Source organism: Xenia sp. Carnegie-2017, unplaced genomic scaffold, assembly GCF_021976095.1.
Source record: "Xenia sp. Carnegie-2017 unplaced genomic scaffold, XeniaSp_v1 HiC_scaffold_26, whole genome shotgun sequence".
Classification (NCBI taxonomy): Eukaryota; Metazoa; Cnidaria; class Anthozoa; order Malacalcyonacea; family Xeniidae; genus Xenia; species Xenia sp. Carnegie-2017.
In genome coordinates this window covers 135849-161367 of record NW_025813489.1, presented here as the reverse complement: position 1 = coordinate 161367, position 25519 = coordinate 135849, and the positions used below count along the sequence as shown (strand labels likewise).

The 25519-nt window shown below is 35.7% G+C and overlaps 2 protein-coding genes and 1 long non-coding RNA gene across 4 annotated transcripts; 2 read left to right on the top strand and 1 right to left on the bottom strand.

Annotated features, from left to right (window-relative positions):
- Window positions 1–783: 783 nt before the first annotated feature.
- On the bottom strand, window positions 784–20539 carry LOC124453816 (TNF receptor-associated factor 6-like). 2 transcript variants are annotated; one of them, XM_047004663.1, is made up of 6 exons: window positions 20359–20538; window positions 18812–19152; window positions 17930–17981; window positions 13330–13440; window positions 3027–3188; window positions 784–1090 (listed from the first exon to the last, which is right to left on the bottom strand). In XM_047004663.1, the coding sequence occupies exons 2-6, from the start codon at window positions 19141–19143 to the stop codon at window positions 1055–1057; spliced, it is 693 nt and encodes a 230-aa protein (XP_046860619.1). In that variant the 5' UTR covers window positions 19144–19152; window positions 20359–20538; the 3' UTR covers window positions 784–1054. The 2 variants fall into 2 exon arrangements, with proteins under 2 accessions (XP_046860619.1, XP_046860618.1); XM_047004662.1 differs by lacking the exon at window positions 784–1090 and having other exon boundaries at window positions 2714–3188; window positions 20359–20539.
- Window positions 4552–5258, top strand: LOC124453817. Its single transcript, XR_006951206.1, has 2 exons — window positions 4552–4785; window positions 4978–5258. It is a non-coding gene; the product is annotated as an uncharacterized LOC124453817 (long non-coding RNA).
- A 132-nt stretch (window positions 20540–20671) lies between the features above and the next one.
- LOC124453902 (mitotic spindle assembly checkpoint protein MAD1-like) lies at window positions 20672–21714 on the top strand. Its single transcript, XM_047004732.1, has 2 exons — window positions 20672–20749; window positions 20895–21714. Exons 1-2 carry the CDS (start codon window positions 20742–20744, stop codon window positions 21712–21714), a joined length of 828 nt encoding a protein of 275 aa, XP_046860688.1. The 5' UTR covers window positions 20672–20741.
- The last annotated feature ends 3805 nt before the right edge of the window (window positions 21715–25519 follow it).

The window sequence follows — 25519 nt, the reverse complement described above, 5'->3', positions numbered from 1 at the left end:
AAGTCCAATTTGGCGCCCCATATAAATATACAACTAGTGAAATTGAGAGATGTTAACTACATATACATCGTCAGACAAGGGAAATTATTTTCCCAAACTAACCTTCGACTCCTAATTGCGATGCAACTACATTCCATGCGGATTTTTTTTTGTTAGTTTCTTTGTATCCTTTAAGTTTAGTGTTCCAAAGAATAGGAAAACTTCGCACGAGGTCTACAAGAAGTTCGCAATCTATATTTCCATCTTCCTCAAAAACTGAATTTTCTGAATCACCATCAATGGAAACTTGGTGTTCATATTCCTCATTCTCTTGCAATATTGATTCCAACCGAATATCCGCCATGTTGAATGTGAAAAAAGACACGTGATTAATTATTAATTTATGATTGGTTGCTCGTTTTTTTGTCGCCAAAACGCCAAATGGAAGTTGAAATTTTTCAACGACTGCAGCGGCAGAAAAAGTTTCCCTAGTGGCCAAAAAATCGTCAACAAAAGTTACGTCACTGGCGAAATAATTCGCCAGCTGCGAGCGAAATGGTGAGTGGAAAACGGGCTTAAAGCATGTATATACTTGTGACTTACACTATGTAATACTTGTTTCCAACAAATATCAGACGTCTTTATGCGATTCTTTTCTGTGTTGCATGTCTTTAAGACTAATAAAATGGTTTCGACAGAAGTCTGGTCGAACTCAATTGCGTTGAAAATGGTAATAACAAGGAAGATTGATTCTTAATCAACTGCTGGGAATGAAAATTATCGATATTCGAGAAATTCAGTTAATTTTGATGGCTCCAAAGGTTTTCACCTTGTTCATTTGAAAGATTTCTGGCTTTAAGAACATTACAATTTTTCTTCTATTTCTCTAGCGCATTCTTTAGAATTTCTTATTGATGTTTCCTAAGGTTTTAATGGCGATCGGAACAGTCTTTTTTATTTACAGAAATACCTAAACACAAAGAAGTTGCAGGACGACAACGCGGGACAACTAGATCTCGCTGCCATCAAACATTAAAACTTTTGCTATCGCTTTCTTTGATATTGAGGACATTGTCTACAGTCGCATGTTGTGTTTTCTTTGGGCCGGGCACTAAAAATCATTGATCCAATCATTGATAATGTTTTGTGGTATAAATTATTGCTAATAGCACTTCTTACTCAAATGAACTCTCAATATGATGAACAAAAGAAAATCAGTGAAAGCATCTGCATCTGATTCATCATATGCAGTGGCGAAGACAACCCGACTATTTAGTCCTGCTACTTATTTATTTGTTTTCCCTCACTGTAAAAGCAATAGATTTTTAAAGAAATGAATAATGATAATGATCTATACATTCAGTAAAAAGAGTGCTTGCAAATTATCCCTGCTGTTAATCACTCTACGGAAAAGATCAATTATAAAAAATATGTTACAACTTTTGCAACGTTTAGTATTTGGTTGGGCTCACTTAAGCCATGTTATCTTTATGAAGCATAATTTTGAATCCAATGAACAATTCTTCCCTCACTAAGTGGTACTGGAATGAACTCCAACTTACTATCATATATATGTCAAATGTTCTTCGCAACGATTCTCGGACATTTCATTTAACATGGCTAAACATGGCTGATTACTTATGGAAACAGAAACAGAATGCAAAAGTTTTTGACAAGCTAAATCTTCTGCATATATAAGAAATTCCAATTTGAGCAGATCTTTTTCATTGCCTGAGTATAAATATCGGCATGCATACGTGGGTATTAAAGTGAGCCGTGAGAGATACAGCGAAAACCACTAGTTTAAAAAATGCTTTTTATTTAACGTAAATGGAGAATTTTCTTCACCTTCAAAGAAATAGTTAATAGACGTTTATTGATCAGTTCCTTTAACCAAAAAAAATTTACTTGCAAGAATATGAGGTGGTTTTGGGCGAATATTAGGTTTTAGTATTTAACAATTTTTATAATAAATTCCATGCACGTGTTATGTTGACGTATGTACTTCTATGCACATAGTGTTCAATCAATAGTATATCAAATATTTTCTGCATGGAGAAGACTCTGAAGATGACTACCGCTAAGGTTGTCGAAACGTCAGTCAACAACAGCAAAAACAGTCCTTCTCAGGACTTTATTAACCTGGACGACCTACATTTACAAACATGTAACGATACTCCCGGGTTCAAACCATTTACTTTAGTACGCAAGTGTTTTAAAAGAGGAATTGTACTAATAACCATTGTATAAATTAATGCATGCATTGTTTTAAACTAATTCTTATCTTCATTGATAAAGAAACTACTAAAATAGGTAGTTATGAAAAACCACTACATGAAACTAATTAAGAATATTAACGTGTATATAGTGTTTAATTATATAACAAGAATAATTACATGAACACGGTAACCGGATTCAGCGAGGCGTGTAATCATTTTGAGTCATTGAAAGGAGTAAAAACTTTAAGGGCAAAACTTACAACCTTTTCTTGCAAGCGTCATATGTCATTTTAGTCGTAATTTTCAAATCAGGCTAAATTATTTGTTTTCATTTTAAATGTTTTGTGATTTTGAAAAGTCAGAGTGAGGTGAAGTATTTAATCTTTTCCATTTACCAAAATGATTTAAGGCTTCGAGGCTACCGGGCTCATTTAATCAGCCCATAGGAATTTGACTAATTTAGTACATTATTTATAGATTTGATATGAAGTTTGTTGAGTATCTGAAATTTTACACGAAAAAACTCTTTTATGGTTTTAGTGTTACATTTGTGAACAAGGAATTGAACAGGGTTTAAAATCTAAGGTTTTTAACCCATCGTAAAAATGAGAAAACTAGTTCTCATACTTTTCATAAAATGCATCTACACAGGTATAATACAGTTTTCGCCGTGATTATCATACGAAAATGTCTCACTTAACTACCCAAGAAAATGACAATTAGTTATTCTGTAAAACAGAATAAGGGTAGTCTATAAACAGAACCCCACCAACAAAAACGTATTTCCTTAAATAAAATTTGCCCAAATAACACACATAGAAAGCATACCTTCATATTTTTTTGTAGAATCTCTGTTTTACAATACTGACAAGTAACAGTTCTTTTTGGGCAATCTTTTCTCAAATGTTGATCAACAGCTCTCCTCTCAATGCTTTGATTGCATCCTTTGGGACAAGGAATCTCAACGTACTCACAAGTTTTCAGGTGGTCCTACAGATGTAATTTATACTACAGCGTTAGAATTCTTTTGTTTGAACTTTTTTACGCAACTCTAGCAGCCCTTCTAATTCACAACATCAAATGTTAAGTTTGTTAGTACAATGCACGTTTATGTTACCATGGTCATCTTATTTGAATTTAAATTTACTAACAAAAATTAACATGTATTTTTATAGGGAGAATCGCTTGGGTAGCCTACGTTCTTAGGTCACGTCAGCGTAAGCTTTTATTTTTTTAAGAATAATCTAGCTAACTGCGCTACACAAAATTTATTCGTTCTGTAATTTCAAAATCTATAACATAAGGAGTGTGCTGTTGAAGCAACGAGGCTTGCAAGCTGAAAGGTTTTACGAATTTTGTCTTGCAAAATGCGGTACCGAAAATTGCAAAATATCGAGGACAGCGTGTCGTCAATACTGTATAACGAGTACAAACAATTTTCGCAGCCAAGTTTTTGGCATAATGAAAAGACGTAAAACTTTACAATACGTGGAAATTAGTATGCAGGTTTATAAGTTTTACTTCATTCAGCATCATCCGGGTATGAAAAGGCCGGTTGACATGATCCAATTTGTCGGATCCAATTGTTTCGGGTCCGACTTTTGGTTGCTTGTTCAGACGGTCCGATCTTTTTGTTGATATTTATAGTTGTTTAAAGTGCCCCTGTCAAAAAAATGAAACTCACACATATGAATCTTTGTAATATGTACATAATGAAAATGGAAATCAGAATTAAATTAAAACAATTTTGCCGAGTTATTGCGGTATGAATTGCAAAATTTTCAAATTTTAACGGCAATAGTTTTTTAAAATCGCGAAGTCGGAAACCTGGTAACTAATACGTCACAGTAGGAACCGGTTCGCATCTCAGCTTGTTTACAAATAGTAAAAATTATTCTACAAAGGTCGATATTTACAATCAAAACTCGCTCAATTTTTCTAATAATGTCCTCATCGAACTCAGACACGGAAAGTACTAGCTACCAAACAGACGACTCTGATTGGAATTATTATCCCGGGATATTCGATATAAAAAAGACAAGTGAAGCGTCCGCTACTAAAGACGACAAAAGCACAGATGACAACGCAGACGTTGGCCCATACAGCAATGAACCAGTTGCTGATGAAGAATGGCTTTCTAACTACCGTGGAAGAAAACAAAAATATGATGACCGTTTGAAAGAACTTCAACGTAGACTTGACGGCGAAGAGAAATATGACCAATGGTAATTATTTGATGGTTTTGTAATATAATTCATCGGGATTTCTTTTAAATGAAATTTACAGTACAGAGCTTCTTTATTAAGTTTTGAAAATAACGTTTTAAGGTGTAAACGTGGCAATTGTTGAGTTGAGCTTCTTCACAATGTTAAAGAGTGTCAGTGTTGCACGGAAATAGAAGAGTGCGAACAAGCACTGAATAGCGAACTCGTTTTGCAAGAGCTCAACACTGAGAATCCTCCGACTTGCATTGTCAACCATCCTGGTTTTTATAGCCTGTGCTTAGACAAGTGGTCACTTCGACTAGCAGCTGCAAAGTTACGTACTAAGAAAAGCAGGAGTACCGTCAAACAAGCACAGAAGATAAGTAAGTGCATTATTACTTTGAGAGAAAGACAATGTGTCATTTATGTTTCTGTACTCGTTTCTGTTCATATTCTTAACTCTAAAAATATTAAGATACAATCATACACTACAATTCAAAAAGAGTTATATATAAACTAAAATACCACCTGTTTTTTGGCCACTTCAATGTATTAATTGCATTTTTAATTTGTAGATTTTTTCGAAGTACGTCTTATAGAAGTTTTATGTGGTTAGTTTTTGGACATATGGGAAATAAAAGGTATCCCTTACCGGCATGTGCATATGACAAAATAAGACGGCAGTTCCAACCAGCTGACAATGACGATTTTGTAGGATTTGTGGAAGAGGAAATCTCTTGAAAATTTTCAACTGTTGTATTTAGGGTTTGTGGGATTAACTTCAAATTATAACAAAAACTATATTTATATGTAATATGATTGTTTGATTATGTAATATGATTGTTTGATCTTGTTATAATCTCGTTTGTTCTAACTCTGTTGTCACTCTGTTGCATCTAATCTGACTCTCTTGTTTTGGGACAGTCCTTTATTTTGCTATGTCCTGCCATTAAATTTCTGCAGACAGAACACCTTGGTTTTGCTCTGTTGGCAGATGATTTGCCACCCTTTGCCGCCTTTTCTTGAGTAAGGACTACTGAAACTAAAATTTCATTATACGATAAGTCAATCAAGAAGATATTAATCCAAATGACGAAAGAGTTTGGTGTTACATACACATTGAAGAAAAAAGAAAGATAAGATTAACTTAATTTTAGATTATTATTATGCACCTGGTGTTGTTGGAGGCATATCTTCAACAACAATGGTTTTTCTGGCATTTCTCTTCATCACAGCTATTTCTCTTCTCTCTTTTTCAAGCATGGTGTTCATGGGAGCAGGTGCCATCTTATTCAGCTGTTCATAAGCTATCTTAAGACTGCCATTTTGAGATGCTCTCACATATGTCTGGTAGATCTCATCAACATAATCTAACATTATAATGTCATATTTATTGAAATCATTGCACGAAAAAATTCACTCTTGCTAGAAAAATTTGAACATTTGACATTCATGCCACTATAACATTACTTACCAAAGGTATAAAAGTATATATATACTTTGCTGCAAGGAACATCGCTTGGTATCTCTTCATCCACATTTAATTCCATTGGCACGCAGTGTTCGAAATCCTCTGGCTCTTCTTCTGATTCTCCTGGTCGAGACAAACTTGTGGACAATGCTTCTTTTAAAACCTTTCGAAAATGTCAACAAATTTATGTACAAAACAGTGATTCTCAAAATAGGTTCATGTGTATTTTACTGTATTTACCATGTATTAAAAAGCGTGCGTTAATCTCTTGAAATGGAATGAATAAACTTACCCTTCTCTTGGCTCTTGCTGACGGGGGACATTCAGCTGCAATATTATATTTAGGGACTGCAACGACGCCAATCTCATCGGTAGCTAATCTAGGTACTTTATATGTTTGTAAATGATGATCGTCCAGGTTAATAAAGTCCTGAGAAGGACTGTTTTTGATGTTGTTGACTGACGTTTCGACAACCTTAGCGGTAGTCATCTTCAGAGTCAAATGAGGAGTAAACGTCAGGTTAGCCGTATTTGTTGTCTGGTTCTTACGTCATTGTATTGTGTGTACAGGAAATGTGCAGGAAATGTGTATTGTCATTGTGGATTAGTGTGAAGTGAAATATTTTATTTTTAGTTGTGATGTGTGATTTAGGTGTGACGTTTTTAGTTGTAGTGTGTGGTGTCAATTGTGTATTGTCATTGTGAATTAGTTTGAAGTGTAATGTTTTAGTTGATCGTTTGTTTGTATTGTGAATAAGTCGTTTGTAAGGTGCCGGTAATTGCTGTGATCTGTTCAGGGGGGTTTGTTCCAAGTTGGTATACCAACTTTCTAATGTAAGCCGTTGTCTATAGTCAGTACTGTAAGTGATGCATTTTGCCGAGTCCCAGTCAATGTTGTGCTTTGTGATTCGGTGATGTTCGGCAATGTGATTAGTTTTGTCTTGTTTCTTAGTAGCTCGTTTGTGCTCAGTAAGTCTTATGTTTAAGTTCCTGCCAGTTTCCCCGATATAGGAAGCGTGGCAGTCGGAGCAGTTTATTTTGTAAACTGCACCTTGTCGTTCGTTGGGTTGTTCTTTGTCCTTTATGTTCGTTAGTACTTGTCGTAATGTTGTGATTGGTTTATGTGCGACACGTATGTTGTATGGTCGTAAGATACGCGAGATAGTCTCAGACGTACCTTTGATGTAAGGTATCGTTGCTGTTGTCACTGAGTTGTTCGTTTCGTTGCGTTCGTTGGGTTTGTAAGTGTTGCGTTCGATAAAGTCAGAGTTATAGTTGTTTTTGTCAAAAACACGTTTGAGATAGTTGTTTTCGTTTTGTAGAACGTCCGGTGAATCACATATGATTTGTGCACGTCTTGTTAATGTTCTGATTGTGGTGGCTTTGTGTGATGTAGGGTTGTAAGATGATTGGTCTATGATGATTGGTCTATTGGTCTTGTTGGCTTGCGATAAACTGTTGTTCCTAGTTTTTGATTGTCATGTTTTACCAAACAGTCGAGAAAAGGAAGAGTTACGTTTTCTTCGACATCTTTGGTAAATTGTATGTGGCTGTTCTGTTTGTTGATGTGAGTATGGAAGTCATCAATCTCGTCTGCATGTAGTGCTGTGATTGTGTCATCTACGTAGCGAAACCAAAAAGGTAGTGCATGTTTGTAAGTCATGAGTGCCCGTTTCTCTATAGATTGCATTACAATTTCAGCAACTACAACAGAAACGGGCGAGCCCATTGCTGTCCCATGTAATTTTTTGTAGTGTGTTCCTTTGTATTGGAAGTAAGTCGAGGTGAGGCAGAGCTCTAGTAACTCCATAATGTCTTCTGTCGGTAATGGCAGTACGTCCGTGGTGTTTGTAATGAGGGTTTTTGTACAAGTAAGTGCCAGATTAAGTGGAATACTGGTGAACAGCTCTGCCTCACCTCGACTTACTTCCAATACAAAGGAACACACTACAAACAATTACATGGGACAGCAATGGGCTCGCCCGTTTCTGTTGTAGTTGCTGAAATTGTAATGCAATCTATAGAGGAACGGGCACTCATGACTTACAAACATGCACTACCTTTTGGTTTCTACGTAGATGACACAATCACAGCACTACATGCAGACGAGATTGATGACTTCCATACTCACATCAACAAACAGAACAGCCACATACAATTTACCAAAGATGTCGAAGAAAACGTAACTCTTCCTTTCTCGACTGTTTGGTAAAACATGACAATCAAAACTAGGAACAACAGTTTATCGCAAGCCAACACCGACCATCATACAGACCAATCATCTTACAACCCTACATCACACAAAGCCACCACAATCAGAACATTAACAAGACGTGCACAAATCATATGTGATTCACCGGACGTTCTACAAAACGAAAACAACTATCTCAAACGTGTTTTGACAAAAACTATAACTCTGACTTTATCGAACGCAACACTTACAAACCCAACGAACGCAACGAAACGAACAACTCAGTGACAACAGCAACGATACCTTACATCAAAGGTACGTCTGAGACTATCTCGCGTATCTTACGACCATACAACATACGTGTCGCACATAAACCAATCACAACATTACGACAAGTACTAACGAACATAAAGGACGAACAACCTAACGACAAGGTGCAGTTTACAAAATAAACTGCTCCGCTCCTATATCGGGGAAACTGGCAGGAACTTAAACATAAGACTTACTGAGCACAAACGAGCTACTAAGAAACAAGACAAACTAATCACATTGCCGAACATCACCGAATCACAAAGCACAACATTGACTGGGACTCGGCAAATGCATCACTTACAGTACTGACTATAGACGGCTTACATTAGAAAGTTGGTATACCAACTTGGAACAAACCTGAACAGATCACAGCAATTACCGGCACCTTACAAACGACTTATTCACAATACAAACAAACGATCAACTAAAACATTACACTTCAAACTAATTTACACAATACACCCACACTACAACTAAAAACGTCACACCTAAATCACACATCACAACTAAAATAAAATATTTCACTTCACACTAATCCACAATGACAATACACATTTCCTGCACATTTCCTGTACACACAATACAATGACGTAAGAACCAGACAACAAATACGGCTAACCTGACGTTTACTCCTCATTTGACTCTGAAGATGACTACCGCTAAGGTTGTCGAAACGTCAGTCAACAACATCAAAAACAGTCCTTCTCAGGACTTTATTAACCTGGACGATCATCATTTACAAACATATAACGCTACTCCCGGGTTCAAACCATTTACTCTAGGTACTTTAGCCGACAGACCAGAAAACATTTGCGAAAAATCTTCTTTTTGCGAAATGTGCTGAGCAAATACTGGAATTAGGTGTTGGATCCCATTTTGCCCGTTTCAACCGTACGAAATCAATCCATTGTTTACGTCTTATTTTGGCTTCTGGCCTTTCATCTCCGGAAAACGGTATGAAATGAAGCGAGACTCCTTTTTACATTAGAGACATTAGAGCAACCAGCCACAATACATCTATTTGGCATTTTCTATTTTGCGTGACTTTTCGGGCCGCCAACTACAGTACAAGAACACTTCGACAATACACGCTCTAATGTTTTCGTGGATCAATAGGCCTGACCGGATCCTACTGTGACGTCACTAGACTGATTTGGTACCAATCTCTTATGCGCGGTTTTCGAATTTTTACTTCTCAAAATTCTATGTTCAAATGACTATAATTTCTGTACTAAATTCAGAATCGAAATTCGATTTTCAAATAACGCATGTACGTATTACAAAGATTCATATATGTGAGTTTCATTTTTTTGACAGGGGCACTTTAAATATTTATAGTTGTGTGAAAAGCCATTTGTGTTATCCAGTGCTTTTATCTACACACTTATCGTATTTTTGTTCTTGTTTCCAAGTCTTTTTAGTCGGATTCCTTTGACTTTGTCGAATAAAAATAAAGCAAGTTCTATTTCCATCCGATTTTTCAGATTGACGGATCTGACTATGGAAGCTCACTATATGTATGTGTTCACCCACGATCTGTTTTTATGGATTCGACAAAATCGTATCAAACAAATCCGAGCGTGTCAACGAGCAGTAAGTCAGAAACACTAACAAAATTATAGTTAAAATTGAAACTAATTTTCAACAATTCTATGGGTAAAGTTTTGTCTTCAAAAAATTGTTTAGAAATTTTCAACCATCAGAATTATTCCCATATTATTTTCAACTTATAATGAAGCGTTGCAATGTTTTCTGACTTACCATTGACCCACCACTGATTATAATCCTTGTCTTAGCCATTTTAATAGTGAATAAATATCTATTTTGATATCAGTTAAGGCTGCTTTCCACTATTGCAATTTTCAAAGCGCGTACACATACGTTTCCGTACGTATCCTCCAAGCGCGTCAACGCACAAGTTGAGAACAACTTAACTTTTACGCAGCAAAATTGAAAAACGCGAGCAATTATCCAATGAAAATGAATTTACAGATTACGTGCTTTACAGTGAAGTACGCTTTTGCAAATTGGTTTACAAGTTGAAAAAAGATGGGAAAATATACAAAAGTTGAGAAGAAACTTATTGAAGAAATTGAAAAATATCCAGCGCTTTGGAATACAAAAGACACTAAGGGGGTGTTTACATGAATCCGGAATGACTTTCAATCCCGATCGAAACGTGATGTCAATCTGTGTTTACATGAAACTAATTGTTGATTTTCTTCGCACTCATTTTAACCCATTTAGCCTCTTTATTTACTTACGAGCTTCAATTTGCCAGAAGACAATACCCATGGCACATGCGTGCTTCGTCATTAATCACAATATCATTCCAGAATGAAACTCAATTCGCGTTTACATGAGATAAAAAGTAAATTTCGATCCGGAATGAAATTTCGATCCGGAATGAAACTAGGAATGAACTCGATCCGGATCGAGTTGTGACTCATTCCGGATTCATGTAAACATGCAATAGGATTTCTTTTAAAGTGGAATGAGTTCATTCCGGATCGAAACTCATTCCGGATTCATGTAAACACCCCTTAACTATAAGAACAAAAATATTAAGGAAAATGCGTGGCAAATAGTGACTGATGATGTGAATGCAGCTTGTCAATCAACGTATTCAGGTAATATAAATGCATATGTTGTGTTGTGTTTTTGCATAGTTTCAGCACCGAACGAAGTGTATTCTAAATTATTTTTTGACCCAGTAAGCGACTACAAAGACAGAATTTGGAAAACCTACGCGATTCATATGTCCGTGTGCTAAGTGGAAATGGGAAAAAAAGGGGAGCAGGTGTGGATGAAATTGCACACTATCCGTACTGTTACGAACGTCCCGACTAATAATAAAATGGCCGCTTTCGGTTCAATTGCTCGTAACAAAAGGAGTAAAACCTTGTGGAGAAGTTGTTGTCAATTCGTAAGATATTTATTTAATATACTGATAATTTTGATATAAACGTTATACTATAAATGTTTAAATGTTCAAACTTATCTAAGACAACTGCTTTCAGACTTTCAGTGACTCTTTCGTTGATGGATTGGATATATATCTGTATTCTTTGGTTGTTTTCGTAAATAGTTCGTTTTCTTTTACATGAGCTTTCTTCTGATGTGGACTTCTACTAAGCACCAACATAACTACAGCTTTCGATTCTCGGCTTATATGTGATTGCACAATGACGTACGATTAACCGCTTGTGCGTAAACTGTGGTCAGTTGATTAACCACGTCCTGTACGTTGTCTGTGGTCAATAGGGTGACCACGTCCTATACGTAAGCTTTTCCTGTTATTGTGGTTAACATACACATGCATGTATGAGTAAGGCATTTTACAAAGAGCACTAACTAGTTAAATAATAATATATTTAAGTATATAACAATAATAAGTATAATTTACATGATAATTTACTTTTCTAGGCATGTCCAATGCATTCCAGTTCATTTGGAATGTTCACCATATGGCTTGTTTTCTACAATGGTGTTGAAATAAGAGAAATCCCCATTTCCAAACATGTTTCTATATTTTAGTTCTCTAGTAGATAGCGATTTTTGGAATAAACGCAAGCACCTGTTGCCTACATACTGTTTGCACTTCCCACATGATTGATCTTGCAGGTGTGTGAAGCATTCCATTCTACAAATCTAGGGTCATCTTTCTTCTTTGCATTTGAGACATTGGGTACACTTGTCTGACATCACTTGAACATCAGACATTCCTTGAGTCTAAGGAGATTGCCGTCACAACACCATTGTGAGAAGCATGACCCCTCTTTTGCCACGTTCCATCAATTGAAATCCCACATTCACCATCATTGTAGGCATTCTCCTCCTCAAATTCATGGCATTCCTAATCATGCTGTCATTTGACAACTGTTTTACCACTGGCAAAACCGTATTTTGGATTTTGATTACAATCCGACGAGCTGGTGGAGCAGGCATATTCATGAGTTTGGTAAAGGAACTCATGGCACTTTGTCGTCTGCCAATGTCTCTAAATGCTAGAACTGCTATAACATTCATTTCATTGGAACGTCCTTGCTTTTTGACGCGTTAAAACAGCACTTCCATTCACACTCCAAGCTTTTACATTGGAGCAAATTGTAATATGAGAATCCATTTTTTTCTTCATATCAATATATGATATCAAATCGCCACAACATTTCAAAATATCGTCAAAAACAGTGAATAAAATGGACATGTCCATAAATATTGTACCCTCCTTTAGATTAGCATACTCGGGGGCTAGAAAGCAATCAAAATTCGCCGTATTTTTACAAATTTTTTTGGCAGAAGGCCCAGGATCTTTATAAACGTCACCACCATCTTGGAAAATTTTTTGTTTCTTTGATGGTGTATGCCTCGCCTTTTTTCTCGATTAATTACGTGAATTTCCCATTTATTAACATTGATATATTAACAATAAACCCAATAAAAGATATTTGAGCAAACAGAGGGCAATTTTTCAACTAAGAACTGCAAAAAAATAAAACTTTCCGATACACCTTGACTCACGCAACGAAATGGACGAAGGTTATTGAACGAAGATTATCGAACGAAAGGAATTGTAAATAAAATAAACGTCTTTCCGTCATTCAAGCTGACAAAGCATGTGATGGGAGAACTTTAAAAAGCATATACCAAACGTAGAATTTGATAAAGCGTAGGTTATGCTGAATTATACGAGGAATTATGTGGATAAAACATGTTGCTAAGGCGTCGCTATGGAGGATATTTTAACTCTTGTCACTTTAAACAAATTTTAAACATATAAAAAATATAGATACTATAAAACTAATTGAAAATTTATAAAATCTACAATTTTTAAATTACCTAAAACACATGAAAAAAAACCTCAAAAAAATTTGGAAAAATGACTTTGAAATTTGAAGGTGAACGACTACCTTAAGGTTCACAAAACGACACATTCTCACCTCAAAAACTCACCTCAAGATTTTTTAGGGGACCATTCCATGGACATTCTTTGTTATTTTTTAGTGTACGGCATTTGACATTTAGCTGATTGATTTCTCTTTTGGCAAAGTTATCGACGTATATCTGAGTGGTGAAAATAGAAAAAAACACGTTGAAATAAGAGTAAATCGTTACAATAAGACTATTAAAAGGCATGGGCAATGAAAATAGCGATCTTCAAAAAATCATCTTGATTGACAAATTGTCACTTCACAAGCATTAGAAAATTTTTTTTGATTACTGAGAGCGTTTTGGAATACTTACCGGGAGGATTTTAACTTTCCCGTAGACTGTGAAATTTGCCATCTTGTTTCGGATAACAATATGATAATTTATGTTGACTATTCCGTCGTGACGTTATTTGCGGGATGCTCAAAATTTTTACATGTTTTGGTTTGTCGAATTCCGACTTTAAAGCAGTCACTTCATCTGTTTTTTCCGGTTTTTCTTCTCAATCCTCAATACTAAGAAATAACTATTATATTGAACTTATCAAAACACGTTTACCCGCAAGTGACGTCTCTTCTTTTCTCCTGGTAAGTACTCTAAAACGCCCTCAATAATAAAAAAAATTTAATAATGCTTATGAAGTGACAATTTGTCAATGAAGATGATTTTTGGAAGATCGCTATTTTCATTGCCCATACCCTTTAATATACTACAAAATTTACATATTAGTAAACCACAGAAGAAAAGAACGTGAGATTAATGTGTGATAGCGTAAATCTTATCATCTAAAAAGAGTAAGAACACACAATATACAGCGCGAAACTTCATTAACATCCGAAATATAGATTGTGATTTGATAGGCGGGAAACAAATTTGTAATGTGAAAATTAATGCCATTTTGGAATTATGATAAAAATTTTATTCGATCGATAGTAAAGTCATCAACAAATAATATACGTACAAACAAATAAATTTATATAAACGTAAGTTAATTACGTACAACTCGTGCGCAAAGCTGGAAAAGCTACTTTTTTAATGAAGAGAATTTTGACACTTTTTCTAACATCAATGTAACCAGGGATATACCGGGCGGGAAGCGAATTCATGTTATAAATATTAAAGCCCGGCAAAGTGCTATAAAAAGAGCCACTCAACACAAAAATGACGTATGGAAAGGAAGACGAAACTTAACGCTACTAAATAAATATTTCTTTTTTATACTTCATTTTTGTATTGAATGGCTCTTTTAAAAGCACTTTGCTGGGCTTTAATATTTATAACAACATCAATGTAGCCCAAAAATAAGACCCGTAAAATAGTACAACGAAATAACCTGTCACCCGCAACACATTGAAGGCAACTGCGATCAGAAATATGAAGGAAGGTAACGCGAGCGACGTTAGACTAAAGTGAAGTATTTTAGTAGCATTTTTGCTAATTAACACGTAGCTCACTCTACTTACCATTTGGATGGTTAGGTGTTAGCTGGTATGACTCAGGGGTGGCCTGGGCACCAAAACTGTTCCTTGCGTCGAGATTAAGATTCATGTTCCTGACATCCGAAGCTGACCACCCCTTCCCGACTAACACCTTCACACCGATATAGTGGAAATAACGATAGACATAAATAGACAGACAACAACAAGAAAAATAGGTACGTAATGCGTACATGTGAGTAGCCGATCAAGTATGTAGATTTAAAAACATAACTCAAAAGAGTTAAAAAAAAGTGCTATGAGCTCCTTAATAGTCGAACGACCAAGAAACTTTATAACCTAAACCCTTTTACCAAACACCCTCCTCTAGATAGCATGTCACGTGACAGTACTCACATTTAGAAAAGTGAAGTCCACAAGATTTCTTAAAAATTTTAATGATGAATTTATTATCATTTAATTTCATCCAAAACCATTTTTGGGATGAATGTTTAATCGTCAACGGCTTTTTTAAAAGCCCGTTCACACGATCTTATTTGCTGGATCTGACTGTCTCCGTTCCGATTTTTGGTTTATTTTTTAGACGGTCCGATAATTTTGTTGATATTTATATTGGTTTACATGTTTATAGTCGTGTAAACAGCCATTTGTGGTACTCAGAACATTTATCCATATATTTTTCCAACTTTTGTTCCTGTTTCCAGTTCTTTTTCAAATCTATGTTATTTGGTTAGTTGGCTGCCTTTGATCTTGTCGGATGAAAAAAGAAAGTTCTAATTCTAACCTATTTTTTTGATTGACGGATCCGGCTGTCGGAGACTCATTTTATACGTGTTCAAATCGGATGGTGTGAATGGGCCTTAAAACAGTTTTCTGACGTGTATGCCTTACAATTAAACGATAATCCAACACGTCTATGAATTTTTAGGATAGCTATAATTCCGAAAATACCGCTCCCATTGTAGGCAATGTTTAATAGTTGAAAGGTATTAATAATGCTTCGCAATTCGCACATTTTTAATTGATCGTAAGTACTTGAATGTATTTCCTGCTCATAGTTCGACTGTTGACAAGTGCCATATTCCATAATTTTCATAGTCAATTGACGTTATGTAAATCCCAAAGAAATAATAATTGTAATTCGTACAAGAGTCAAAAGCAAAATAAATTTATTTGCTTAGCGTCTCTCATTTAACTAGCCAACAGACTAAGTAAACTGAGCAATACCTAAACAATGCTAACAAGTACTAAATCGGACTAATTATTAAATTATATGATCGCCAGCGAAGCATTTATTTGTATATTATAAATCATTGCCCAATCCGTGAATACATTTCAGATTTCGTTCGCTATGAACGAATGAATAAAGGCAGTGTCACACATGTGTACGTTTTATAGTGTTTGGGCTGCGTTGTTTGATGTTCAATTAGCTAAGTTATGAAGATGATTCCGACGAATTTTTCTCGATTGTAAACAACGAGGATAAACGTTTCACACAAAGCAAGGATTTCGATGCATTGTATCATGTACTTCGATTCACTGCCACAATGATAATATTACGCAGTACAAGAATAAATTAATGCCGTAAACTTTAGATCACAAAGCACAAATGCAGACATGCCAAGTCTCACGATTTTATCGTGAGACTCACGATTTTGATGTAAACCTCACGGTCTTTTTCTCGTATATCTCACGATAAATAAAATGGAAATCCTTAAAGGGTCTATAAATTTTTGTAGACATAATTATTAGTGTAGTGCCTTTGTGTCGAATCATCAGATAGTACGATCGGATCGTCTCCCTTGATCGCATTGACGAGCCATGCGGAGGCATAATGCATCAAGGTTGGTCATTGCGGGTTTCAGAGTTCAGGGGGAGCCTGGGCGCAGCCGGCAAGCAGCCACGCTGACGCGTGACGTGCATTTTCGGCGCGTGGCATGGTAATTTACCAAACCAATATGGCATCCACATCAAAACGATGTGCAGACGAAGTCGAAGAGGACGAATCTGACAAGTCAGGCGATGATAGATCTCAAGTTAGTCCAGGAGAACTACAAAAACCTAAACGAAAAGGTGCTGCTGCGTACAGGGTAGTTTATAAAGCTGAATGGAGTAAGGATGGTACCCTTTCAAGTATCTTGGCCATGAAATCCCAGTACGCGGAATCATCTACACCATGCCATAAATGGAAATCGGGTGATCAGTTACTGAAAGATTGCAAGAAAGCAACCATGAAATTTAATAATAACCAGCAAGAGAGTGAGAATGATGAATCATGATGACTCTGCATGACTCATATTACTGTAAACTTTTTACAGGAAGTTGCAAAAATAAAAAAACAGCATTCAAACTGCATATTTTGGTTGTCTCACTATTTTTAGCCTTTTCTCACTATTTTTTTGGGGGAAAAATTAAAATCTCACTATATTTACTTGCTGGAGGTTGGCATGTCTGCAAATGAGCAATCGAGGTAACAATGAGAAAACAACGAGTAATAGTTTAGTTATCAAAACAAACAAAAAATTTGCACTTCACTCAATTTTGTTTCCTGCTTACTTATATGTTTGTAAATGATGATCGTCCAGGTTAATAAAGTCCTGAGAAGGACTGTTTTTGTTGTTGTTGACTGACGTTTCGACAACCTTAGCGGTAGTCATCTTCAGAGTCAAATGAGGAGTAAACGTCAGGTTAGCCGTATTTGTTATCTGGTTCTTACGTAGCGGTGGTTGAACCAGAGTTGTTGGCGTATGCGTCTGACGTTGCTTGCAAAACGTATGTAGTCGTTAGCAAGTTGTTCGCTCTGTCGTCCAAATGATCGTAATAAAGTAAATGGTTTGAACCCGGGAGTATCGTTATATGTTTGTAAATGATGATCGTCCAGGTTAATAAAGTCCTGAGAAGGACTGTTTTTGTTGTTGTTGACTGACGTTTCGACAACCTTAGCGGTAGTCATCTTCAGCTTGCTTACTGCTATCATTCATCCTGCTTACTGCTATAAGTTCTCGCCGTCGCGTTATAAATGGTTATGTTTGACTCTTGAGCTTACGCCTCATATACCCCTTTCGCAATTATTGAAAAATGCGTGGTTTTGCTTGTTTAAAGAAGAAATACCATCACAGAAATGTTTTTTTTTGTATTTATATAAGGCATGACTTCATGTCGTACTTTGAAAATTTAATGTTCATTACCTCGTTTGTATTGAGCTGTAGATTATCTGAAGGGCATTTCGCGCCGTTTAATCTGTAAAAAATCTAATAATTACAATAGAAAACACACTTACAAGATATATAAATAAGGACCATAGTTTGGGAATATTGGGGGTAGATTTCACCATGCAGCCACAACTGTCTATATGGGGTATATCATAGTTAAACGTTAACTGTAAACAAAATTTCTTACTGAAGAATTCACTTGAATTTTAAACATCAGAGCGTGAGAAAATTTGTCTTACTTGCAACTGCTCAGGAATGTTCTCTCACATTATTTCTCAGCCGTCATATTCATGACATTAATCAAGGCTTTAATTTTTAACAGAAAAATAGCATTTTCATAAAACACGAAGCTACAAAAGCCAAGAGGCTAATTCTGATTACCTATCTGGTACAAATCCAAAACTATGATGAATCAATGAATGAAATCCAAGTGTCCGATTTTTGAATCTAATATATATAGCTGTAACCAATTTATAATAACTTAACGAATAATGCATTCACAATTTATTGATTAGAGAAGTCGAAATAAAATAAGGGAAGCGAGTTTCTAATAAAGTTAAGCATACGAGGCACGAGAGTAAATTGTAGCAAAATCATTACAATGCCACATAATAAATTATTACCAAAAGGGTCACTCTCGAACGTTTAGTCCTCACGGATGTAACAATATATTTAAAGTATCTTCCACTTCAAAAAAAACCGGATTAACATGCGTAAACCAGTATTACAAATCGGTTGCTTCTGTTATCGTTCTACTTGCGTTCAGGTCGAAATCTTTGATGAAATTGCATTAAAAGTTTCCGAAAAAAAAACACATCAGTGACAGTAAATGCCATAAAGGAGCACGTAAAAGCTTACCGTATGTGCTGATTCATGCATCCGTTACAGAACCGATGACCGCAAATCGTTTGTACTGGATTGCGAAGTAGCATCATGCATATGGGGCATTCGTAATCCGAGTTTGGCGGTGGATCAAATATTTCATCATGACCTTCAATAATTTCTAAAGAGCTATTAGCCTGACTGGCAGGAGGTAAATTTGGTTGGCGACTGGCGTTGCTGGAAACAGGAGAAGCAGAGGCCTGAGAAGAAGATGTGTAAGAGACTCGTGATGGGACATATGCCTCATTTTGTTCATTAATCATTCCAACAACATCATTGGCCAGATTAACATAATGTTGGTTTGACATTTCAAATACCTAGAGAAAAATCAAAAATCACTTTGAAGCCCTAACAAAATTCTTTTATTCAGAATGTCCCTCATGCGACAGGTCCAAAAGCACAAACACTATCAAAACCATAAAACACTTTCATGAAGTTATACAAATAAAATTGAATTATTTACTAAAAATGTCTCAGAGCTTAAAACCACAATGCACCAAGTTATTGTTAAGATCATCCTGCATTCTTATAGAAGTATTTTTTAATAATCTGAAGGGAAAATCATAACATCACAATTCAAATTCTTAAAAATTTTCATGCAAAAATGGTTAAAGACTAAATGAGAAGAAAAATGACCACTGCATTAATGGTATATTAATTATAAGGATCATTCATCAATGTATAATCAAAATAAGAAAGTCATCAAATATATCAAATTTATCAAAATAAAAAATTTATTATTAAAATTCTTTAAGAAAAATTCAATAACTTAACTAGATTGCACAAAAACAAAAAATTTCAGGTGAGAGAAAATAGAATTTCAAAACAAATATTTTCTCATTTAGCTAAGATATAATATTGTAAGGGGTTTTTGGCCAAAATTACAAAACTAAATACAAAACACAAAAATCCAGCAAAGTTCTGATTTTAAAGGGTTTACATGTTTTAATTTATATAACAGTTATTTTCAAGAACATCTGTCAAACAGTTTTATGATAGACATAATGCAAACAATATGGTAAGTCAAAAAGTGCTTTCTGAAACTGCCATAACTACTCAATGTATATTCTGAAAGTATTTGCAGCAGTGTAAATATTAATTGTACGAAAACAGAGATTTATTATTTGGTTAATAATCAAGAATGAAAATCAATTCACATGATTACATGGCAACAATTTGTGGCCTACATGGACTTTTAAACATCCTTGACAAAAATGCTGCTTTAGACAATGGTAAAGCTAAATACGATAAAAAGGTGGACAGTATAGGAAGCATAAGATTATTGGAATAAAGCAACACTACAACTACAGCAAGTCAAGGAACAAATGGAAATTCTAAGGGCTACTTTGACGAACTATAACCTATTTTTTACATAATGAAATTAAATTATATAAATCAACAATATACAATTGGTTTTACGGAATTTCGCGCATCATAAACTGAAACAACGTCTTTGCTCATGCAAATTATTGGAAAACTTACAATATTCGACGACGTGATAAAGTTTAATTGTCATCACCAACCTTTTCTCACATAAAATATAGATTACTTGAAATTCTGAAACATAGGGTGTTTTCTTTAACTATATACAAAAGATTCGTCCAAAACAGTAAAGGCTGAAACACACACTAGGCAGTCGCTTTAGTCGCGCGTCTAAAACTATCGCTATGCGTGGTTGCTCAATGGAGTGGCCCTTCTGGTTGTAGGGACCTTACGATGCGACAACGGCAACTGCGACGGCACCGGAGTTTGATCCCTTTTTTTAACTGAGCATGCGCACGCACCATCTGTACGTTGTTTACTCGTTTTGAAAAGACGGAACCGACGTGAAAACAACAACTTTGGCGTCGCTTCAGTACGGCAGAGAAAAAAATCAAAAATTTTGCAAAAATCATTCGATTGTCAAATGGCGAGGTGAGTTTTGTTATCTTTGGCTTAATATATGTAAATAAACGGAGACTGAAAACTTACTTTTGGTTATGGTTGACTCAGCCTTTATGCTTAAATGGCTACTTATGGCTTAAAATGCTTACATATTTTTCTGAATATCTCTTTGTAGCACTACTGTTGCTTCACGTGCATCTATGAAATGGTCCTCAAGCCATGATATAGCTTTATCACGAGAAATCTTGCTATTTAGACCATGGATTCACAGAAGAGGATCAACTGAAAGAGGCCAAATTTGGGAAAACATTGCTAAATCGCTCAATGCTTTGGAAATGCCAAAATTCCATGTATCTCAGAGATCTGTTCGCGATCGATATCAACTGCTCGAAAAGAAATACAAAAGAAAACAATCAGAAGAAGAAAGAGCCAGTGGTATTTCACCCGAAGAGAGTGAACTTGACGAGGCTATGGAGGACATCATAGCTCAGTTTGAGGAAGCTGATCATTTAAATGAACAACTCACGTTCGAGAAAAAACAGAGAGCTCAGGCAGAAGTTGAAAAGGCTGTAGAAATGCGTCGCTGCTCAATGGAAACGTTCAAAGAAACGAAAAAGAGGAATGGCGAGGAAGAAAATAACGAGCCATCTGCTAAAAAGAAGAAAAGGACCAGTGGATCGGATGTCATGCGATACCTGCGAGAAAAAGGCGAAATTGATATAAAAATGAAAGCTGATGAAGTCGAGCTGAGAAGAACGGAAAGTGAACGACATTACGAACTTATGCAGGAAGAACTACGCATTAGAAGGCTTGAAGCTGAACGCCAAAAAGAGCAGAATGAGCAACAAGTTATGCAGTTAACTAATTCCCAAATGATGCAACAACAACAGATGAAACAGCTATTTGAAGTGACTCAAGGTATGATGTTACAGCAGCAGCAGCAAAGTGCTTCTTTTGTAGCGATATTTGAAAAGTTTGCAACAAAATTCAACTAAAAACCGTAACAATAATTGTGTTTTATTTGATTTTTTGTTTGCATATCATTGTTCTGTTGAAAAACAGTGTTTATAAGACATTTAATATTTCTAAACATAAACATAAATAAGAATAATGAAGGATTAGGACTAATTTCTTGGTCTAACTTACATTGTTATTTGTATTGTTTGTATTAATTATTGTTGTTTTTAGTTATTGTTTTGGTCTATTCATTCTGTACTCTGTTAAAACATGTCAAACGTTCATGTAAACATTGCAGCACAATACAGCATTTATAATACCTCATTTCATTCATTGTCAAAATAATATTCATCTAAAGCAGGTGGATCAAGCTGAAAATAAGTGGAGGTTGTTGACTGATATAGGCAAGTGCGTGCATTATGAATAAAGGCAGAACCAACATACATTTTCCCCACTGCACTCAAGTGAACTTTGAGATTTTTCTTAAAGTCTACAAATTTAAAATAGTTAACAACATCACCAAACACCCACTCTACTGCCACCCTGACAGAGCTCATAGATTTGTTCCATGCAAGTTGGTCTGCTGTTAGCCCAGCCCCTTTGTATGGAGCTTGAAGATGTGGTCTAAGAGGGTAAGCTGGATCCCCATACACACAAAGTATATCTCCTTCAGGATTCATTGAGTATTGCTGCATTTGATTCAAGATACCAGACATTGCCAGCATGGCACTGTCATGTCGTTTTCCTTCGACTGGGCCATACAAATTAGCAATTAGTCCATTAGGGGCTGCTATAGACTGAAACTTTATGGCGTGTACTCGTTTATGACCGTTGTAAAGTACACGTTGATTTTTTCCTGGTCTAGTCACAGGTCTGACTGTACCATCTATGAACCCCCAGCAGTTTGCCAATGGAGCACCTTGGCTGTGTACTGCATCAGCAAATATTTGTAAATTGGAGGGAGAAAGCCAGGGTTGATTTAAAGAAGACAAAAATGTCCCCATCGCTCATATGTGAAGTTGATAACTTCGTTTGTTATCATGCATAGCTGTGGAATGGGTCTTCCAAATGTTGGCACCAGATCTGCAAAGCGGCAAGGATAAGCAAACCTCATCAAAATATACAAAGCGCCTCAATGCCGTCGACTTGAACACCATTATAACAAGTTACCTCTAGAGGTAGCTGCATTACGTCGCGTAGGTGGTATATATCGTTGCGATAAAATCGAAAATTGTTTTTGCACTCATCGTCAGAAAACTTGTGAATGGAAAACTTGTCGTACTTTCTGTAACACATATTCGGGTTTTTTGGTTTATATATTTCGTATAGCAACATGCAGTCATCTACACCAAGAAAACCATCACCATGAGAAAGTAACAGAGCGTCTCTGATGCACGGCATCATGGAAAATATATAAATATGGAAGCTAGCTGTTTAGCGAAAAACTTTTTATCAACATAAAGATTTCCCGCGCTTTTTACGAACGTCGCCTTATCGTAAGGACAAATTAGGGAGTTTTAGCAGAGCCTACGAGTACGACTACGAGTACGATTTACGTCATTTTGGCGCGAAAACATTGTTGCGACAACAAAAACACGTAGCCGTCATCAATCTGAGTACGATGTTTTGTAAAAAATTCGTAGTCGCGACTACGATGTCTTTTTAAGCAAAGAAAGTAGGTATATGTCTTCATTCTGTAAGAAATTAGTTTACAGTACTATTTTCGAGCATCAGGCTTTAATTTAGAACCCTTTTGAGCGCAGATGTTCATTAAAAGGAAAATATGACCTGCAAAACTTTCATGTATTTCGTACGCAAAGTGAAAGGTAAACAAACAATAAAATAGTACAAATATATCGTACATAAAACTTAAAATAGTGAAGATTTTTTAGTCTAAAGAGTCCTATATTCTTGTAAAACCAGTATTATCGATTCTTTGATATCATTATTGAAAAATAGAGCCGTAGCTGCTTCGCAAGCGTCGGTGTTTTACACAATAAAAAGGCTCGTTCTGTTGTTTACAACTAAAGCAAAATTTTGACCAAGCGACAACGACAACAAACTTCCTCGTGCCATTCTCTTACACGGTCAAATTTCGTACTCGTAGTCGTAGCAGTGAACTCCATATATATATATATCTGGAATGATAACGACAATACATTTTATAGATAAAAAGTTGAAGCCAAAGTCCTAGTCTCTTGCGCGGTTTGTACGTCAGTTCCAGTCCTTCAAAGTCGAATTATTCACGCGGTTGTACGGCAGGTATCATTCCCCTGAGTGCCAAACATACACGGCCAATATAAATTTGAATACAAATTGCAAAAGCATAAACATATAAACAACATCACGACAAACAACACACGAGGCCAACTCTTCGCAAAAGGTTATTTTTTACAGCTGAAACTTTACTACAGTGAGTTCGTTGTAACTTACAACTTGTAACGAGGAAAAGCCAACTGAAAATTACACTCTATTCCAAAAAGACAATACAATAAAAAAATATGACGAGAAAATATTCAAGCAAAAATTTTTCTTACATCGGAAGGTAAATTTTCAAACGGTGTCAGACAGTGTTTGTCTTTTTTTGTCATTTCAGTGGATTTAAAGATCTGTTTTTCCGAAGAAAAAAGAAACTTGAATATCCAGTTTCATAAAACTATTGAGTCTATAACTCGCATTTTACTTTTACAGAGCGATTGTATTTTCATCGATTTTGATAGTGCTTGAAATACTAAATGGTTGTCATCTCGGTATCAATAATTGAATATCCTTAAAGACTTTGCATGTTTGTAAATGTAGATCGTCCAGGTTGGTATAGTCCTGAGAAGGACTGTTTTTGTTGTTGTTGACTGACGTTTCGACAATCTTAGCGGCATTCATCTTCAGAGTCAAAAAATGACTCTAAGTAGTCATCGCTAAGATTGTCCTTCTCTCTTGTCCAACAAAAACAGTCCTTCTCAGGACTATACCAACTACATCTCATTTACAAACTCTAACGATTTCTCGAGTTCAAACCATTTACCGTAAAGACTTTGATATGTTTTAAAGGAAAACCGCAGCGTAAGAGCAGATCGACCAGTTCACCTCACGCTTCTCGATTTATCACTTTGATTCACTTTCGTGAACCTTTTCATTCCAAAAATTTCGTTATTTTAACGCTCTGATCAAGATCGAACTCTACCATTACCAAGGGACAAATGATTTAAAAAATAAAATGAACGCGAGACTAGAGAGCCTGACGTGTAATGACGAATGATGACGACAAATATTTTTTTGGCTTCAATTTTTGGCTTCGGTTATCATTCCAGTTATTCAAATGTCGAGTTCACTGTTGTCGCATCGTAAGGTTAGGTCAGTGAACTCGACATTTGAATAACTGGAATGATAACCAAACCAAAACATCATCATCATCACGTCAGGCTCTAGTCTCTCGCGTATTTATTTTAATTTTTTTAAATCATTGTCCCTTAATAATGGTAGAATTCAGATCTTGATCAAACGTAATAACGAATTTTGGAAAGAACCCGAAAGTAAATCAAAGCTGAAAATGTGAACAATCTGCTGCTACTGCGATTTCTATCAAGCATATCAAACATGTCAAACATTGGCCGTGTATGTTTGGCACTCAGGGGAATGAAACTGACGTACAAACCGCATATCAAAGTCTTTAAGGATATTCAATTACTGATATCGAGATGACAACCATTTAGTATTTTAAGCACTATCAAAATCGATGAAAGATACAATCGCTCTGTAAAAAGTAAAATGCAGTTATAGACTCAACATTTTTATGAACCTGGATATTCAAGTTTCTTTTTCTTCGGAAAAACAGATCTTTAAATC

Coding starts and splice junctions, on each gene's coding strand:
- LOC124453816 (XM_047004662.1), bottom strand. CDS start 19,143: ATGTCAAACCAACATTATGTTAATCTGGCCAATGATGTTGTTGGAATG. Junction 17,982..18,811: donor TGCATGAATCAGCACATACG/GTAAGCTTTTAC, acceptor GATTTTTTACAG/ATTAAACGGCGCGAAATGCC. Junction 3,189..13,329: donor GTCCCCTAAAAAATCTTGAG/GTGAGTTTTTGA, acceptor TTACATCTGTAG/GACCACCTGAAAACTTGTGA.